The 21,378-nt window shown below is 41.1% G+C and overlaps 1 protein-coding gene across 1 annotated transcript in view; it reads right to left on the reverse strand.

The window, feature by feature from the left end:
• cdh23 (cadherin-related 23) overlaps window positions 1–21,378 on the reverse strand; it is a 646,476-nt gene that overhangs the window by 594,352 nt on the left and 30,746 nt on the right. The window contains exon 2 of the mRNA XM_090235114.1: window positions 4,867–4,970. Coding sequence (XP_090091240.1) covers window positions 4,867–4,951 — 85 coding nt within the window. The 5' untranslated portion in view covers window positions 4,952–4,970. The remainder of the gene's footprint in view (window positions 1–4,866; window positions 4,971–21,378) is intronic.

Raw genomic sequence — 21,378 nt, forward strand, 5'->3', positions numbered from 1 at the left:
GAGCTACCATCAGATTAAAATAGAGTTGGGTGCAGCCTAGTAAACTATAGGCGGGATATATGGCCAATATCTAAGTATATTGTAATGTTGATGTTTTGAATTCATATTGAGCTCATTGTACAAATTTCATATTAATATTTACTCAAGGTGATTCTTTTTTTTGTAAGAATTTGCATTTACCAAATACAAAGCCGGCATTCTTTTCCTAAATTATTCAGTTGTGCAGTTTGCATTTCTCCCTACTGCTCTAGTAGCGAATCTAACTGGTCCAATAGAGTTTAAGCTTAAAGTAGCCCATAGTGTTAAGCAGTTGTTACACACACAACTGTTTTATATAATGTTCCACAGTTGACAGTGCATGTCAGAGCAGAAACCAAGCCAGGTGTCAAATCAAATCAACATTTATTTGTCATGTGCGCCGAAACAACAGGTATAGATAGACCTTACAGTGAAATGGTTACTGATCAACAGGGCAATTTTTAAGTAGAAACTAGGTATTAGGAGAACAATAGATAAAGAAATAAAAACAACAGTTGAAAGACAGTGAAAATAACAGTAGCGAGGCTAAATACAGGCATCCGTTACTCGGACTAATTGAGGCAGTATGTACATGTTGGTATAGTTAAAGTGACTATGCATATATGGCAGCGTAAAAGAGGGGTTGGCGGATGGGCGGTGGCGGGACACAATGCAGATTGGCTACCTGTACTATCTGCATTATGTCCTGCCACCCCCCAACCGCCAACCCCTCTTTTACGCTGCTTTTACTCTCTGTTTATCATATATGCATAGTCAACTATAATTTAACTATGTACTATGTACATACTGTTGCTACCTACCCACACCACCTGGGGGCGGCCCGTCAGGAAGTCCAGGAACCAGTTGCAAAGGGAGGTGTTTAGTCCCAGGATCCTTAGCTTAGTGATGAGGTTTGAGGGCACTATTGTGTTGAACGCTGAGCTGTAGTCAATGAATAGCATTCAAACATAGGTGTACCTTTTGTCCAGGTGGGAAAGGGAAGTGTGGAGTGCAATAGAGATTGCATCAACTGTGGATCTGTTTGGGCGGTATGCAAATTGGAGTGGGTCTAGGGTTTCTGGGATAATGGTGTTAATGTGAGCCATTACCAGCCTTTCAAAGCACTTCATGGCTAAGGACGTGAGTGCTACGGGTCTGTAGTCATTTAGGCAGGTTGCCTTTGTGTTCTTGTGCACAGGGACTATGGTGGTCTGCTTGAAGCATGTTGGTTTTACAGACTCAGTCAGGGACATGTTAAAAATGTCAGTGAAGACACCTGCCAGTTGGTCAGCACATGCCCGGAGCACACATCCTGGTAATCCGTCTGGCCCTGCGGCCTTATGAATGTTGACCTGTTTAAAAGGTCTTACTCACGTCGGCTATGGAGAGCGTGATCACACAGTTGTCTGAAACAGCTCATGCTCTCATGCATGCCTCAGTATTGCTTGCCTCGAAGCGAGCATAGAAGTGATTTAGCCCGTCTGGTAGGCTCGTGTCACTGGGCAGCTCTCGGCTGGGATTCCCTTTGTAGTCTGTAAAGGTTTGTAGGCCCTGCCACATAAGACTAGAATTGGAACCGGTGTAGTACAATTCAATCTTAGTCCTGTATTTGCGCTTTGCCTTTTTGATGGTTCATTGGAGGGCATAGCAGGATTTCTTATAAGCTTCTGGGTTAGAGTCCCACACCTTGAAAGTGGCAGCTCTACCCTTTAGCTCAGTGTGAATGTTGGCTGTAATCCATGGCTTCTGGTTGGGGTATGTACGTAAAGTCACTGTGGGGATGACGTCCTTGATGCACTTATTGGTAAAGCCAGTGACTGATGTGGTGTACTCCTCAATGCCATCGGAATATATTCAAGTTTGTGCTAGCAAAACAGTCCTTTAGTTTAGCATCTGATTCATTTGACCACTTTTTTAGGAAGTCTCTAGATTTTGTGCACCAGATGTTGTTTACAAATATGCACAGACTGCCCCCCCTCGTCTTACCTGTGTGCTGTTCTATCTAGCCAGTGCAGCATATATCCCACAAGCTGAATATCCATGTCGTCATTTAGCCACTATACGGTGAAACATGAGAGGTTAAAGTTTTTGATGTCCCGTTGGTAGGATATTCGTGATCGTACCTAGTCTAATTTACTGTCCAATGAGGCAGGTTTCCCACTCGCCGTCGGTAGGTCCTTAAGAGGCACCCCGCTCTGTGTCCTCTGTACCTGCCTCTCTTTCTCTTGCCAATGACAGGGATTTTGGCCTTGTCGGGTGTCTGAAGTACATCCTGTGCGTCCTGCTTGTTGAAGAAAAAATATTTGTCTAGGTTGATGATCTCTGTCCTGATATCACACCCTGATCTGTTTCACCGGTCTTTGTGCTTGCCTCCACCCCCCTCCAGGTGTCGCACATCTTTACCATTATCCCCAGTGTACCTGTGCTCTCTGTGGTCTGTTGCCAGTTCGTTTTGATTGTCAAGCCTACCAGTGTTTCTCCCCTTGCTCATGTCTGTTTCTAGTTCCTGGTTTTGACCATTCTGCTTGCCATTCTGTACCTAGTCACATCCCACTAGATTATTGATCTCTGCCTGCCCTGACCCTGAGACTGCCTGCTGTTCAGTTTTTGTACTCTGATCTGGAGCTGACCTGTCAATTTGCCGGCCCACTGTTCCCAGTAATAAACTTTTGTTATTTCGACACTGTCTGCATCTGGGTCTTCCCTAAAACGTGATACCATGAGGTCAAAGGAATTGTCTGTAGAGCTCCAAGACAGGCTTGTGTCGAAAATGAAGGGTACCAAAACATTTCTGCCTTATTGAAGGTCCCCAAGAACACAGTGGCCTCCATCATTCTTAAATGGAAGCCGTTTGGAAACACCAAGACTCTCACTAGAGCTGGCTGCACGGCCAAACTGAGCAATCGGTGGGAAGGGCCTTGGTCAGGGAGGTGACCAAGAACCCGATGGACACTCTGACAGAGCTCCAGAGTTCCTCTATGGAGATAGAAGAACCTTACAGAAGGACAATCATCTCTGCAGCACTCCACCTGTCAGGCCTATGGTAGAGAGGCCAGACGGAAGCCAATCCTCAGTAAAAAAAGGCACATGACCGCCCATTTGGAGTTTGCCTAAAGGCATCTAAAGACTCATGGTCTGATGAAACCAAGATTGAATTATTTGGCCTTAATGCCAAGCGACTAGGCTGTAATCACTCCCAAAGGTGCTTCAACAAACGACTGAGTGTTTTCCAAAAACCTGTTTTTGTTTTGTCATTAAGGGGTTTGTTTGTAGAATGATGATTGAAAGAAAAAAAACATTTGATACATTTTAGAATAAGGCTGTAACGTAACAAAATGTGGAAAAAGTCAAGGGGTCTGAATACTTTCCGATTGCACTGTAGATTCACTGGTTGTAAAGATGGGGAGAGGTCTGTCCGAAATAAAGATACGCTCTGCTTTTTTGACACTGCACTCCAAAAAGCAAGTTCTGCAGGCTCTAGTTTTGTCTTATCTTGATTATTGACCAGTCGTGTGGTCGAGTTTTGCAAGGAAAGACTGACTGTAGTTAAGCTGCAGCTGGCCCAGAACAGAGTGGCACGTCTTGCTCTTCATTGTAATCAGAGGGCTGATATAAATACTATGCATGCCAGTCTCTCTTGGCTAAGAGCTAAGGAGAGACTGGCTGCATCACTTATTTTTTATAAGAAACATTAATGTGCTGAAAATCCCACATTTTTGGCATAGTCAACTTAAAGACAGCTCTGACACACAAACTTACGGCACCAGGCATGCCACCAGGGGTCTTTTCACAGTCCCCAAATCCAGAACAAATTCAAGAAAGCGTACAGTATTATATAGAGCCATTATTGGATGAAACTCCTTTCCATCTCATATTGCTCAAATAAACAGCAAACCTGCTTTCAAAAAACATAGAAAGCAACACCTCACGGCACAACAACTCTCCCCTATTTGACCTAGATAGTTTGTGTGTATGTATTGATATGTAGGCTACGTGTGCCTTTAAAAATGTATGTCATTCTGTCCTTGAGCTATTCTTGTCTATTAATATTCTGTATTATGTCATGTTTTGTGTGGACCCCAGGAAGAGTAGCTGCTGCTTTTGCAACAGCTATTGGGGATCCTAAATAGATACCAAAAGACCAAATACTGTATATACCCTCGCTATTGTTATTTTATTGTGTTACTTTTATTTTTTTAACTTTCATTTATTTAGTAAATATTTTCTTAACTTATTTGTCTTAAAACGACATTGATGGTTAAGGGCTTGTAAGTAAGCATTGAATTCAGCACAAATGACAAATAAAATGTGATTTGAATCCAGAGAGTGTAAGCCCTTTATAAACTCATTGGGATTGATCTAAAGAGGTCGTGGCATTCACATAATAACTTTCCCCTGCAGCATCAGCAGTGGGTGTGATTGGACGTGTCTCCTGCCTGTCACAGCAATGCTGTCACAACCAGTTTACACGGCATCGTAATTCACAACACACTCAAACACACACACACACACACACACACACACACACACACACACACACACACACACACACACACACACACACACACACACACACACGCACGCACACACACACACATGAATCAAACAGACAAATTGTGCCACATCGATCATCAGGTGTAGATGAAGAAAGCTTGACTAGAGAGACAAGAAGTGATAAGGGGGAGAATAATAGAAATGTAAAACAAAGAAAACATTTATACAAAGGGTAAAAAATAGGGTTTCAGAGAAGAGAGAGCAAGAATAAAAGGGTAGAAAAGAGGGAGGAGAAAAGAGAGAATAAGGAGCGGCGTGTGATGGATGGAAGGAAAGTAAGTAGTGGGGACTCACCTTCGCAAAACGTGTGGAGGATGAAGAAGAATAGGAGGAGCTTGGCCACAGTCATCCTGCCACCAAAACCCACACTCCACAACATCGCTTGCTCCTGCTCCGCACTGCAACAAACACACATATAGGAAATACTCAGCATGTCTGTGTGTGTGCCTCAGAGAGTAAACAAAGTAAGGTTTTATGAGAAGGAGCAAGTGTTCAGAACATTTAGAAGCAGGGCGGTTTTTCAAAACATTTAAAGGGAAATTTCACACTGGGGGAATCAGGGCTTGTTTTCATAATGTCTGAATCGTTTCTAGGACAGTGAGATGTGGCAGACCAGGAAGGTAGGTCAGGGATTCGCTGAATGATACACGCTGTGACGACTACCAGTGTATTGATGGTTTGGGGGGAGTCTGTGTTACACTGATTGCATTATACGTTTTTTGTGGGTGTAGATATGGTTGTCCTTGTTCAATAGAGCCATTGGACGTCTTTCAGCAATATTCCTATCGGCAGATTCTCTGCTAAATATACAAGCAGAAACATTTCTTCCAGTCTCTGAAAGACTACAACTTGTGTTGGGTGGTGCTTCATGCTCTGGCCCCCGTCCCTCCCCAAGGCGGGCTTTTTTGAAAAGGAGGCGGACACTAACAACAATCCTTTGGGGGAAACTGTCCAGATGCAACGGCTTCAAGTGATTCCTCTCATGAACACGGATTTGACAATGGAGCTACATGGTGACATTCAACAATAGTTGTTTTAACTGCAATATAGCGAAGAAGATTCGAAATGAAAGCGTTGGATTTAGCTAACTTTAGAAGCTCAGCTACAGCCGATATCAGAACCAAGAGGTCACATATACAAATACGGTGCCTAGCTAAGTAAGTTATTTATTCAGCAAGGCACATAGCTAACTTTAGTTCATCTACTGAAACCCATAGTGTGCATTTCTGGCTAACATACTACTTGTTAGTGTAAAGGAGTGCGTAACTGGCTGCAGGGAAGTCAGGTGCAGGAGAGCAGAAATGGGTAGCAAACGGAGCCCTTTATTGAGGCTAACAAAAGGTACTAAGAAAACTAAACCCACACGGGTTACAATAACCAGCCGCAAACCAGCCTGGAGTACACATACATTTACATATAACAATTCCACACACAGACATGGGGGGAAACAGAGGGAAAACAAGACAAAACAAATAGAAAATGAAAGGTGGATCGGCGATGGCTAGAAGACCGCCGAACGCTGCCCGAACAAGGAGAGGGACCGACCTCGGCGGAAGTCTTGACAGTTAGAGTGAGGGGAAATCCGATTATTTTTCTGTTTGCTAATTTAGCTAACTAGGTAGCTGGTTAACTAAGTTAGCTAGCTAAACAACTACCAGTAGCCATATCTATGACTAAAACTATAAGAGATCTTTAGTATCTCGATTGTAAAACCTCTTCTCTTTTTAGTCGTAAATATGGCTAGCTGCTAAACAGCAAGCAACAATGTTACAACCAGCCACCTAAAGGTAGGTTTACCAGCAAACGTTAGCACGACTGGAGTTGGCTAGCTAGTTAGCCTGGTGCCTGCTAACTTGTATTTGTAACGTGTGAGCAAACGTGTAATGTTAGCAACTGTAAATAATTTTACTAGCTAGCTATGTAACATAATTGACGATGGTTGACATTGGTTATGAATGTGAATGCATTTCAATCTCACAAAATTATAGGCATAACGCAAGACAGGATTCCAAAAAGATGTAAATAACAATTATGGCATTTCCAGAAAGCTAGCTAGCCAAGTTTACTAGCAAACAGTAATGAGGAACAATCATAAATGTCACGACTTCCGCCGAAGTTGGTGCCTCTCCTTGTTCGGGCAGCGTTCGGCGGTCGTCGTCACCGGCTTTCTAGCTGCCACCGATCCACATTTCTTTTTCCATTTGTTATGTCTTGATTGTACACTTGGTTCCCATTACGCTATTATTATTTCCCTATTTAACCATCTGTTTCTCATTATGTTTTATGCGTGATTGTTCCTGTTTTGTGTTAGTCTTGTGTGTTAGGGTTTGTTATCCCGACATGGATTTATTTTACTGTATATTTTTCCCGAGTAAAGTACGTTATCTTTACTCAGTTCTGTTTCCTGCGCTTGACTCCGTCCTCACCTATACACCACTGACAATAAAACAATTTATTTGGTAAATCTCTAAAACTGAAGCTGGTTTTACTATAAACATATTTGCCTCAGCATGCCTGATAGACATTGCTGTCATTAGATACTGCCGTGTGGTGCCTGGACTTCTTCTTGGAATGGATTCTAGATTAAAGAAACGTAATTATTTTGCCTGCGTGTGTCATGGTATCCCATGAACTGTATCCCTCTGCTGGAATTCAAGCAGATGACTCATGAGGAGCTGAATGGCACTCCTTCCACAGCTTTACAAGTATCACCTGAACTTACTGTATGTTTCTTGAGAATTGCAATTTCATTATGACCACCTCTCCCATCATCTGCTGATTACCAGTTCTCTTGGCTACAGATTTTTACACCAGATAATGTGATTTAACCAAAGATTTTGGAATCCAATACTGGAAGTTACAGGATAGGTACAGTTTGGTGTAGCACAGAGAATTTTTGCGATGTCGTCTTCTTCCATGATTCTAAGAAACAGGAGTCTGATAAAATATCTGTGTCCAGTTGCGCGGGGTCAGTTTGAATTTAGAAAATGCTCCATTGTTAAAATAAATATTTGTTTCTCCATAAAGTAATCCAACAATAAGTGCACCAGCATTGTGTCTATTTCAAATATTCTCACTCATTGCCCGAGACTATGACATGTAGCACTTTGGGGTGGACACCCAGCTGACTCGATCAAGTTCCTTGGGTATATCACATTATCTGGTATAACAATCTGTAGCTGCCATTCTCTGCACTTGTGTGTCTATGCCTGAGACACACTGAACTTTACTACACTGTTCTTCCAATTTTCTTTGGATATGTTAACATTCTTGTTGAATACCCAGTTCTCTTAAGTAAGCATGAAATAGTGTACAAATAAACAAACATTATTTGGATATCTGAATGTCTAGCATCTGTTTGATGCAACAGAGCCATGTACAGCTTATACAACAAATATTTGGGGAATCCATCAGGGCAGACAAATTTCAAAGATTGATACAAAATATCCATATTTATTTTATGTTGGTTCGACATCAGGGCTCTCCAACCCTGTTCCTGGAGAGCTAACGTAGATTTTCACTCCAACCCTAATCTAGCACAGCTGATTCTTAGAATTAGCTGGTTGATAAACTGAACCAGGTTAGTTACAATTGGGGTTGGAGCGAAAACCTACAGGAGGGTAGCTCTCCAGAAACAGGGTTGGAGACCTCAGGCCTACACGGTCTTATGCTGAGTCACACTGGCTGCATTGACACAGGCAGACCAATTTTGATATTTTTTCCACTAATTGGTCTTAATCAAATCAGATTTTTCAGAACTAAACACAGCCATAGTTCTTTATCTGGCTTCGGTACACTAGCAATGGTGTTTGGCATGGTGGGCTGGGGAAGCTGAGACTCTTGTGCTTATGGCAATTGGCATGACGACAAACAGAGAAGTTATGAGAACATTGTGTGTTGGTCGTTCGAAGTACACAACGCTGCCTTTGTTCAAGTTTGTGGGCACTCCCCTTCTACCTAGGAGGCACACCCCTTCTACCTAGGTTCACTATGAGCAGACTAAAACACAGGGAGTCGAAACTTGCCAATACTACCAGTGAAATGAACATGTGCTAGTTCTAGCTTACGGTTTGGATAATTGTGATGTTTATGATAAAAATGTAATGTTGTTAATAGTAATGACTATATCCCGTGGCAAAGCCAGGGTGAAATTCCCCTTTAATCCAGATGGTCCTGTGTTCTAATTCCTTTTCCCCCCATTAAATTTTGGCCCCCCTCAGTTTTAGAAAGACACAAAGACATTGGGGGAATCTCAATTAGATTTCCTTGATTCCTCACCTCCGTCCTCTTGTCGCCTCCTTCTGACAAAGGTCAAGAGTAGAAAAAACATGGAAAGAAATATGCTTGTATGGAAATTACATTACCTGAGATGGAATCGCAAAATACATGTGTAAAGTGGTAAAAATAAAATTTAGCTAGTTGTGCCATACATTTTATAGATAAAATTAAGTAGCGTATCATTTCTAAATGTGTGCATGCTTTTCTCCGCACTCAAGGACAGGCGCAAACTCCTACGTTCACCTTATAACAAATTGACTCTCTCCTACATATGGTCGACCACTTCTATTTTTCCGGGTCACAGAGAGGAAGGCGGAGAAGTCAAGGAGAGGACGGACTTGTGTCCAATTGAGAAAAGGCAAATATTTCTACCAAATGTCATGGGATCATATAACAATCTTTGCTGAAGCATATGATGTGATATGTTAGAGATTTGCTTCCATTCTGTCTTAAATCTATATCCAAAAATGAGGAGTAGAATTTGAACACAAACATTTGCTAACTCATGAGTTTTTTCCATTCAATGTTTTTCTCTGCTGTTTAGTCCTTGGGAGCTCCTCGCGTGTCTGTGTCGAAGTTCGGTACTTGTTGGAGTTCTGTGCAGTCGCGGACACGTTGCCTTCTTTTTCTGTGAAGGTTTATGGCAGACTAGAATTTAAAAGGTGTACTGACCCCACCTACAGGATGGGGTAGTGAACGAGAAAGGTGTGTGGGGGGAAAACAACATCACACAAAATAACAAAAAAATAGACCAATCAAAACCAATCCTTCTCCTTCAGTCACAGTCCAATCAAAATCAACTCCCTACAGAGACTCAGGTGCCTGTGAGGGCGATACAGTAATTGACAGGATTCCTTGCAAGACCTCTGCTGTGAAGTCCCAAAAAGCATTCAGGCTCACAATGATGCTAATTTTCTCAAATTCTTTCTCCATTTGTACTGTGCAGTTTATGACCATCGCAAAAATGTATACAAAGTCCACCTTTTTCACATGCAATATGTCAGGATCACTCAGTTGGCGAGAAACATTCACTGATGACTACTAACGGGGAGTGGGGTTAGTGAAGCCAAAGGGGTAAGTTGAGCAACCTGTTTCTAGGAAACCACACACAAAATTAATAATTTGACCAAATATTTAGGAAGAGGTCATCATTTTATGAAGTCTGAGAAGGAAGAAACCACATTAAAAAAGTGGTAAGCAAGTAAGGTAAAAAATATATATATTTTAACTATGTCAAATTAATTTGTGTTAAGGGTTAAAGGATTTCTTGCAAAAGCATTCACCCCCTTGGCATTTTTCCTATTTTGTTGCAATACAACCTGTAATTTAAATTGGTTTTTATTTGGATTTTATGGAATGGACATACACAAAATAGTCCAAATTGGTGAAGTGTAATGAAAAAAAAGAACTAAAAAACAGAAAATTGGGGCATGTATATGTATTCAACCCCTTTGCTATGAAGCCCCTAAATAAGTTCTGATGCAACCAATTACCTTCAGAAGTCACATAATTAGTTAAATAAAGTCCACCTGTGTGCAATCTAAGTGTCACATGATCAGTCACATGATCTCAGTATATATACACACCAGTTCTGAATGGCCCCAGAGTCTGCAACACCACTAAGAAAAGGGCACCATCAAGCAAGTGGCACCATAAAGACCAAATAGTTCTCCAAACAGGTCAGGGACAAAGTTGTGGAGAAGTACAGATAAGGGTTGGGCTATAAAAAAATATCAAAAACTTTGAACATCCCACGGCACACCACTAAATCCATTATCAAAAAATGTAAAGAATATGGCACCACAACAAACCTGCCAAGAGAGGGCAGCCCACCAAAACTCACAGACCAGGCAAGGAGGTCATTAATCAGAGAGGCAACAAAGAGACCAAAGATAACCCTGAAGGAGCTGCAAAGCTCCACTGCGGAGATTGGAGTATCTGTTCATAGGACCACTTTAAGCCGTACACTCCACAGAGCTGGGCTTTACGGAAGAGTGGCCAGAAAAAAGCCATTGCTTAAAGAAAAAAATAAGCAAACCCATTTGGTGTTTGCCAAAAGGCATGTGGGAGACTCCCCAAACATATGGAAGAAGGTACTCTGGTTAGATGAGACTAAATTTGAGGAGCTCAAGGCGCTGGAGCAGTTTTGCCTTGAAGAATGGGCAAAAGTCCCAGTGGTCAGATGTGCCAAGCATATAGAGACATACCCCAAGAGACTTGCTGCTGTAATTGCTGCAAAAGGTGTCTCTACAAAATATTGGCTTTGGGAGGGGTGAACAGATATGCACGCTCAAGTTCTGTTTGTTTTGTCTTATTTTTTGTTTGTTTCACAAAAAATATTTAGCATCTTCAAAGTGGTAGGCATGTTGGGTAAATCAAATGATACAAACCCCCCAAAAATCTGTTTTAATTCCAGGTTGTAAGGCAACAAAATAGAAAAAATGCCAAGGAGGGTGAATACTTTCACAAGCCACTGTATCTAATGGAAAAGTACATAATTTTAAGATTGTTCTATACATCAGTTGGGGTCTCCATAAATGTCAATATGAGGTCCTAAACCTAACATGAAACTGCATCCTTGTAGCTGTGTGGGCTAATATAGTCAAAATGTTTGCCTTGTGGTAAGTTGAGCCTGGCCATGGGATAAGCTAAGCCAATGGTTGAGCCAATGGCAAGTTTAGCAAATTGAAGTGTTTTCTTCCCAGGCGTAATGCAAAGCATTATTGCTGAGATATGAGGTAACAATGTTAAAGTGGAGTGTTTGTTAGTTGTTAAAATATGCTTAAAATAATTAAAAGACAAAAAGTGATTATAATGAATTGTGTTTAAAAAATAAAAAGATAGACGTTACATTTCATTCAGAACAGACGTGTAGGCGGCTTAACTTGAGGATAGGGGGCAGTATTTTCACTTTGGATGAATTGCGTGCCCATAGTGAACTGCATCCTACTCTGTCCTAGATTGCTAATATATGCATATTATTATTACTATTGGATAAAAAAAACACTGACGTTCCTAAAACTGTTTGAATTATGTCTGTGAGTATAACAGAACTCATAGGGCAGGCAATCTTCCAAACAAGAAGTTAAATTCTGAATGTGGGTCAACTTTGACGTCATCATCCCTTCCTTTCCCAACAAGATATGGATCTGGTAGCACTTCCTACGCCTTTCACTAGATGTCCTCATTCAGTAGAACGTGGAATGGAGCTTTTGGTGTGAACTTTGACCGAATGGGAGGGGAAATAGTCACGGTCTTGGCAGAATGCAATTTCCCTGTGGCGCATTTCTCTGTGGGTGCCACCGTCGTTCCATTTGGCTGCAGCTGAAAACGTATGATCCGGTTGGAACGTTATTGGATATATATGAAAATAACATCCTGAAGATTGATTCTCTACTTAGTTTGACCAGTTTATTCGACCTGGAATATATGTTTTTGAAGTTTGTGCGAGTTGTCCTGGACCAGCGTCCGCTTTTGCGCACGTGAGCTAATAGTGCTAGCAAATGCAGCTAATTGGACACTAGTATTGGACATTATGGAACAAAACAACGATTTATTGTGGAACTAGGACTCCTTGCATTGCATTCTGATGAAAGATCAAAAGGTAAGGGAATATTTATGATGTAATTTCGTATTTCTGTTGACTCCAACATGGCGGAGAAATACTTTTACGTCTGAGCGCTGTCTCAGATTATTGCATGGTAGGCTTTTTTCGTAACGTTTAAAAAAAATCTGACACAGCGGTTGCATTAAGAACCAGTGTATCTTTAATTATATGTAGAACATGTATCTTTAGTCAAAGTTTATGAGTATTTCTGTCATCTGGCGTAGCTTTCTATAATTCCTCTGGATATTTTGGAGGCATTTCTGAACATGGCGTCAATGTAAACCAAGATTTGTGGATATAAATATGCATATTATCGAACAAAACATAAATGTATTGTGTAACATGTCATATGAGTGTCATCTGATGAAGATTGTCAAAAGGTTAGTGATTCATTTTATCTCTAATCCTGCTTTTGTGACTATTTTTGGCTGGAAAAATGGCTGCGTTTTTCCTTTGATTTGGTGATGGTCTAACATATGTTGTGTTTTCGCTGTAAAACATTTTTTTTTTTTAAATCGGACATGATGGGTAGATGAACAAGATGTTTATCTTTAATTTGCTGTATTGGACTTAAAATGTGTGACAGTTAAATATTTAAAAATAATATTTTTGAATACCCTGCACCACCTTTTCAGCTGAATGGGGGGGGGTGGAGTTCCCCTCGGGGATCGTCTTGCCATAACAGGTTTTAACTTACCCTGTCCTGCAGCTCAACTTACTATCTATCTATCTATGTATGTATTATATATATAAATATATATATTAATATATTATATATATAATTTATATATATATATATATATTATATTAATATATATATAATATTTATATCATACATACATACATACATACATAGTAAGTTGAGCTGCAGGACAGGGTAAGTTAAAACCTGTTATGGCAATTATATATATATATATATATATATATATATATACACATATACACACACACACACACACACACATACACGTTATGTACAGTGCATTCATAAAGTATTCAGACCCTTTGACTTCATCCACGTTCTGTTACATTGCAGCCTTATTCAAAAATTTATCAAATACATTTTTTCCTCATCAATGTACACTCAATACCCCGTAATGACAATGGGAAAACAGGTTTTTAGAAAGTTTTGCAAATGTATTAAAATTTCAAAACCGAAATACCTTATTTACATCAGTACTCAGACTCTTTGCTCGACATTTGAAATTGAGCTCCGGTGCATCCTGTTTACATTGAGATGTTTCTACAACTTAATTGGAGGCAACCAATCATTTTCAATTGATTGGACATTATTTTGAAATGGTACACACCAGTGTATCTAAGGTCCTGAAGTTGACAGAGCATGTCAGACCAAAAATCAAGCCATGAGGTCAAAGGAGTTGTCTGTAGAGCTCCGAGACAAGGTTATGTCAAGGCACAGATCTGGGAAAATGTACCAAAAAATGTCTGCAGCATTGAAGGTCCCCAAGAACTCAGTTGCCTCCATCATTCTTAAAATGTAAGAAGTTTGGAACCACCAAGACTCTTCCTAGAGCTGGCCGCCAGGCCAAACTGAGTAATCGGGGTAGAAGGGCCATGGTCAGGGAGGTGAGCAAGAACCCGATGGTCACTCTGACAGAGCTCCAGAGTTCCTCTGGGGAGATGGGAGAACCTTCCAGAAGGACGGCCATCTCTGCAGCACTCCACAAATCAGTCCTTAATGGAAGAGTGGTCAGACGGAAGCCACCCCTCAGTAAAAGGAAAATGACATCCCGCGTGGAGTTTGTCAAAAAGCACCTAAAGGACTTTGACCATGAGAAACAAGATTCTCTGGTTTGATGAAACCAAGACTAATCTATTTGGCCTGAATGCCAAGCGTCACGTCTGGAGGAAACCTGGCACCATCCCTTCGGTGAAGCAAAGTGATAGCAGCATGATGCTGTGGGGATGTTTTTCAGCAGTAGGGACTGGGAGACTAGTCAGGATCAAGTGAAAGATGACTGGAGCAAATACGGAGAGATCGTTGATGAAAACCTGCTCCAGAGCACTCAGGACCTCAGACTGGGGTGAAGGTTCACCTTCCAACAGGACAATGTCCCTAAGCACACAGACAAGACAGTACAGGAGTGGCTTCGGTACAAGTCTCTGAATGTCTTTGAGTAGCCCAGCCAGAGCCAGGAATTGAACCCGATCCAACATCTCTGAAGAGACCTAGTGCAGTGATGATTCCCATCCAACCTGACAGAGCATGAGAGGATCTGCAGAAAATAATTGGTGGAAACTCCCCAAATACAGGTGTGCCAGGTTTGTAGCATCATACTCTAGGCTATAATCACTGCCAAAGGTGCTTCAACAAAGTACTGAGTAAAGGGTCTGAATACTTATGTAAATGTGATCTGTTTTTTATTTTTAATAAATGTGCAAATTATTCTAAAAAGCTGTTTTTGCATCGTCATTATGTGGTATTGTGTGTAGACTGAGGGGAACAAACAATCTCATCAATTTAAGAATAAGGCTGTAACACAACAAAATGTGGAAAGTCACATGGTCTGAATAGTTTCCGAATACACAGTATAGATGTAGATAACTTTGTTAGAAAGATTACTATATTTCCCTTAACAGAGTGTAAAAAACATCTCAACTTATCCCACTCTCCCCTACCCTTTTTTTCTTCAAAGTCACTTGTTACTTCAACTCTTGTCACTGCCTCCAGATGAGACAGTGGACACCCCTTATTCCTGCCACCTGTCTCCTTCACCTTGTAATTCTCACTGATGCCACATTATCCAATGCATCCATTACTTTTATTGAGACCTCCCAGGTAACTCCATCAGTCCAAAACCCCCACTCCGACTAAAAACGAGGCAGAACTAAGCTCAGATTCCACCACAACTTTAGTTCTCTTGTTTCCTTTCATGGTCGCCACTGTAAACCACTCATTCTCACTGTCATCTTCACCCGATGCGCCATTCGTTTCTTAGTGAAAAAGACAGGTTTGCCTGCTCCAAGGCATTTACGTTTCATTGAATAGCTTTAGAAATGTGTAATTATTTAATGTTGTCGATTGTAAATTAAAACAACTTCTGCACCTGAATGCCTCCTGTGTAGCGGAGGAAAGTAGCACTCGTGATGAAGTAGTCCTGCCTGCGACTTCAAAATCAAGATTACCCTCGGCCCAGGGAGAATTTCCTCTTGGCCTGATGGTTAAGACGTTGGTTTCCCAAGTTGGAGACCAGGGTTCGGATCCCATCTGTGAAACCTAAAACATTCCTGCCCTTATAAATTTACAGCCATCTTTGAGGAATTGTGTGGATCCTGGAGTTTTAAGTGAGTGTGTAAGATGATGTAAATTAAACTATGTTATTAGGCGGAGGGGAAGCGATGCCATGTTGTCTATGCTTAGCTAGATATACAGTGCCTTGCGAAAGTATTCGGCCCCCTTGAACTTTGCGACCTTTTGCCACATTTCAGGCTTCAAACATAAAGATATAAAACTGTATTTTTTTTGTGAAGAATCAACAAGTGGGACACAATCATGAAGTGGAATGACATTTATTGGATATTTCAAACTTTTTTAACAAATCAAAAACTGAAAAATTGGGCGTGCAAAATTATTCAGCCCCTTTACTTTCAGTGCAGCAAACTCTCTCCAGAAGTTCATTGAGGATCTCTGAATGATCCAATGTTGACCTAAATGACTAATGATGATAAATACAATCCACCTGTGTGTAATCAAGTCTCCGTATAAATGCACCTGCACTGTGATAGTCTCAGAGGTCCGTTAAAAGCTCAGAGAGCATCATGAAGAACAAGGAACACACCAGGCAGGTCCGAGATACTGTTGTGAAGAAGTTTAAAGCCGGATTTGGATACAAAAAGATTTCCCAAGCTTTTAACATCCCAATGAGCACTGTGCAAGCGATAATATTGAAATGGAAGGAGTATCAGACCACTGCAAATCTACCAAAACCTGGCCGTCCCTCTAAACTTTCAGCTCATACAAGGAGAAGACTGATCAGAGATGCAGCCAAGAGGCCCATGATCACTCTGGATGAACTGCAGAGATCTACAGCTGAGGTGGGAGACTCTGTCCATAGGACAACAATCAGTCGTATATTGCACAAATCTGGCCTTTATGGAAGAATGGCAAGAAGAAAGCCATTTCTTAAAGATATCCATAAAAAGTGTCGTTTAAAGTTTGCCACAAGCCACCTGGGAGACACACCAAACATGTGGAAGAAGGTGCTCTGGTCAGATGAAACCAAAATTGAACTTTTTGGCAACAATGTAAAACGTTATGTTTGGCATAAAAGCAACACAGCTCATCACCCTGAACACACCATACCCACTGTCAAATATGGTGGTGGCAGCATCATGGTTTGGGCCTGCTTTTCTTCAGCAGGGACAGGGAAGATGGTTAAAATTGATGGGAAGATGGATGGAGCCAAATACAGGACCATTCTGGAAGAAAACCTGATGGAGTCTGCAAAAGACCTGAGACTGGGACGGAGATTTGTCTTCCAACAAGACAATGATCCAAAACATAAAGCAAAATCTACAATGGAATAATGGTTCAAAAATAAACATATCCAGGTGTTAGAATGGCCAAGTCAAAGTCCAGACCTGAATCCAATCGAGAATCTGTGGAAAGAACTGAAAACTGCTGTTCACAAATGCTCTCCATCCAACCTCACTGAGCTCGAGCTGTTTTGCAAGGAGGAATGGGAAAAGATTTCAGTCTCTCGATGTGCAAAACTGATAGAGACATACCCCAAGCGACTTACAGCTGTAATCGCAGCAAAAGGTGGCGCTACAAAGTATTAACTTAAGGGGGCTGAATAATTTTGCACGCCCAATTTTTCAGTTTTTGATTTGTTTAAAAAAGTTTGAAATATCCAATAAATGTCGTTCCACTTCATGATTGTGTCCCACTTGTTGTTGATTCTTCACAAAAAAATACAGTTTTATATCTTTATGTTTGAAGCCTGAAATGTGGCAAAAGGTCGCAAAGTTCAAGGGGGGCGAATACTTTCGCAAGGCACTGTATGTGCGAAAACATCCTGGCAACTAGCAGATGGGGAATTTAACAGGAACTGCTCACTTACACATACTTTTTAAATGCCCCATAATAAGGCTATCTACATGTTAATGGTATCAGGAAACTCAGTGTCTGAAAACAAATGAAAAAGAAAGGGAAGTGTAAATGATATTTAGAGAGCTCATCTGCCAGCACAGTGTCACTAAGGCAACTGTAAGGTTGAAATTAATGATGCAAAATAACACTTAATATGAAGAGGGCTTAATTAAGCTACTTGCTAATTGCAGTTTTTGTTTACTGGTATTTACTGTTAATGTCACGGAGTCGAGTGTCAAGTCTAGTGTTGGTGCCACAAGGGAAGATAACTCAACACTTACATTCTATCCGCATCTTACCTCGACTGGGGTTTGTTCATTAGTGCACACTGTAGCAGTCCATAGCAAAACATAGCAACCAAAATGAGAGTTTAACAGACATGTTCTGGTAGATCCCTCCCTGTTTGCTTGGTTTCGTTTGGTTTTTAGTGGATACACCCATGATATACTGAGAGATGTCACACTGTCTCACTACCTCTGTATTTCACTTCTTATCCTTCAATTCCCATTAGCTAAGATGCCCATTTATAGTAAACATGGCAAGTTCAAGGCAAAATAAAAAGGTGCTATTTTGCAGTGACCAGTGGGCAAAAAATAACTGATTTCAGCTGGTCCTCTCCTAAAATCTATAGCTACAGTGCATTTGGAAAGTATTCAAACACCTTTTCCACATTTTGTTACATCCCTGTTCTAAAATGGATTCAATTAAATGTTTTCTACATCAATCTACACACAATAGCCCATAATGACAAAGTGAAAATGGGTTTTAAATAAAATGTTGATAATTTATACAAAAACAGAAATACCTTATTTATATAAGTATTCAGACCCTTTGCTGTGAGACTGGAAATTGTTTCTATTGATCATCCTTGATGTTTCTACAACTTGATTGGAGTCCACCTGTGGTAAATTCAATGGACATGATTTGGAAAGGCACACACACCTGTCTACTGTATATAAGGTCCAACAGTTGAAAGCGCATGTCAGAGCAAAAACCAAGCAATGAGGTCGAAGGAATTGTCCGTAGAGCTCAGAGACGCGATTGTGTCGACATAGATCTGGGAAAGGTACCAAAAAATGTCTTCAGCATTGAAGGTCCCCAAGAACACAGTGGCCTCCATCATTCTTAAATGGAAGAAGTTTAGAACCAGCAAGACTCTTTCTAGAGCTGGCCGTTCGGGCAGTAACTGAGCAATCGGGGGAGAAGGGCATTGGTCAGGGGAGGTGACCATTAACCCGACGGTGACTGTGACAGAGCTCCAGAGTTCCTCTGTGAAGATGGGAGAACATTCAAAAAGGACAACCATCTCTGCAGCACTCCAAAAATCAGGCCTTTATGGTAGTGTGGCCAGACGGAAGCCACTCCTCAGTGAAAGGTACATGACCGCCCGATTGGAGTTTGTCAAAAGGCACCTAAAGAACTTTCTGACCATGAGAAACAAAATACTCTGGTCTAATGAAACCAAGATTGAACTCTTTGGCCTGAATGCCAAGCGTCACATCTGAAGGAAACCTGGCACCATCTCTATGGTGAAGCATGGTGGTGGCAGCACCATGCTGTGGGGAGAGTGCCAAAAGGCACATAAAGGAAACTCCAAGCGGCATGTCTGGTGCCTTTTACTGAGGACGGGCTTCCTTCTGGCCACTCGAAGTTCATCTTAGAAGTCGCGTTAACGCAGAGTTCTGTGTTTTTCACACAGGAAGATAAAATATAAAAACGCATAAATATCTTCCTGAGTTTTGTAAACGCAGATGTAAAATGCTTCTTATTGTAATTTTATTCTTATTGAATTCACAAACGGGCATTCAATCAGCAGACAGCGCTCTGACTTTGGTGTAGGTACTTTTCTTCAGTCCTTTTCTTGGTGTAGCCAGCCTACTTCTCCCGTAAAATGCAAGATTAAAACTTCATTCATTGCATTTCTCTGGGCTATAATAGTAAAGCCCAAATTAAACAATTTTTTTTTTTTTGGGGGGGGGGGTCCTAAAATTAAAAATCAAATAACTAAATTATCCATAGTATGAACATCTTAACAATGACATATGTCAGCTCAGCTTAGCATCGTTTTTGCAAGAAATGCCTTGCTTTTCCATTGTAAGCTAATTTTCTTGTGTGGCTGCCAACCAAATAACGTTGCACTTCTGTGAAGGTATATAGTTGCTCATCCCTGATAACTACTGAAGCAAAAAAAAAAAAAAAAAAAAAAAACTTTACTTCAATATAAAATGCAATACCTGGACTAACCTGCTTTCTCCCATTGGACTATTTACAAACAAACATGTGACTGGCTCAACTGTTCTGGGGATCTATGGTAAACTTCGTAATGTAAAATAATGTGACCGGTGAAATGAAGAACGCAATCTCCTTTATCTCCTAATGTATTGCACAAATTGACTGCAGGTACCAGTTCTCTCTCTGTCTCTCTCTCTCTGTGTGTGTGAATAAACAGCCCAAAATTCTGTATAAAATAAACATGCAGTTCCCAGCCATTCAGTCTCTGGTGTGCTGTTTGAGATATGGCGGGCGGTGGAATCAATTCAGCCAAAGAAAAATATAAATATGTACAGGTGAGGCAGAAGGAGAGGGGAAAGGTTGAGAAGAGAATAGCAGCGGTGTATCTGTTTCCTGTAGCACTCTCTATACCTGTTTCCCTCCCTCTTCCCCATCCTTTCCCTGCTGAGCCCTGGAGGCCCTGATCTCCCCCTTCTCTCCCTCAACCTCCCCCTATTCCCGGTTGGGCCCTGGAGACCCTAGAGACCTGTAGCAGGAGAGATTATGTCCACTCAGTGCCTGCACAGAGAGCCTCAGTATCATGATACCAAAAATGTGTGTGTTTGTGGTTCTGTTTTCTATAATCGACTCCTTCAGCAGTAGTTATCAGTTCGACATAAACCCCGAGGCAGTATTAGCTAGTATTAGCTGCAAATCCTGGAGCAAGGATAAACTGATCCAATCTAGTCAAATACATATCAATGCTATAACTCAGTGGAAGTAAATAGTGAGACTCATGAGTCCTGTATTTTGATATTCTCCTGGAGTTGTGTTAATACGCTACAGGAAGAGAAGAGCTTCATCCAAAATGGCACTTTATTCCCTATTTAGTGCACTGTGACTGACCGGCTTGATTCGGTTTTACATAGCATAATTTGGAATTGTTTTTTACATTGGATAAAAGAGACTCAGAGAGGAAAAAAAGGTATATCATAGACTGCAGTTGAGGAACAATGTGAAAGTATTCTGCTTTTAAAGTTGATAAACTAGTAACCCCACATTTGAGAAAATGACCATTGAAAGTTTTGGTACTCCTACTGGAGAGTCTACTGTCACACCCTGATCTGTTTCCCCTGTCCTTGTGATTGTGTCGCCCATCTTCCCCATTATCCCGTGTTTATATACCCGTGTTCTCAGTTTGTCAAGTCAACCAGCATTTTGTTTATCAACTCCTGCTTTTTTTTTTTTTTTTTTTTTTTTTTTTTTTTTTTTTTTTTTTGTTTGACCCTTGCCTGTCCTGACTCCGAGCCCGCCTGCCTGACCACTCTGCCTGCCCCTGACCCTGAGCCTGCCTACCGACCGGTACCTTTGCACCCCGCTGGATTTTTGACCTGTGTTTACCCTGACCCTGCCTGCCATCTGGTACTGTTGCCTTACCTCTGGTTTACTTACCCCTGCCTGCCTTGACCTGTCTATTGCCTGCCCCTACTGGATCATTAAACTATTGTTTATTCGGAGTGGTCTGCATCTGGGTCTTCCCTTCATACCTGATAGTCTAGTCATTCAGCATAGTTCACACCCTCTTAAGCCTTAAGAC

The sequence above is a fragment of the Oncorhynchus mykiss genome, chromosome 1 (assembly GCF_057628025.1).
Source record: "Oncorhynchus mykiss isolate SJ-2025 chromosome 1, ASM5762802v1, whole genome shotgun sequence".
Taxonomy (NCBI): domain Eukaryota; kingdom Metazoa; phylum Chordata; class Actinopteri; order Salmoniformes; family Salmonidae; genus Oncorhynchus; species Oncorhynchus mykiss.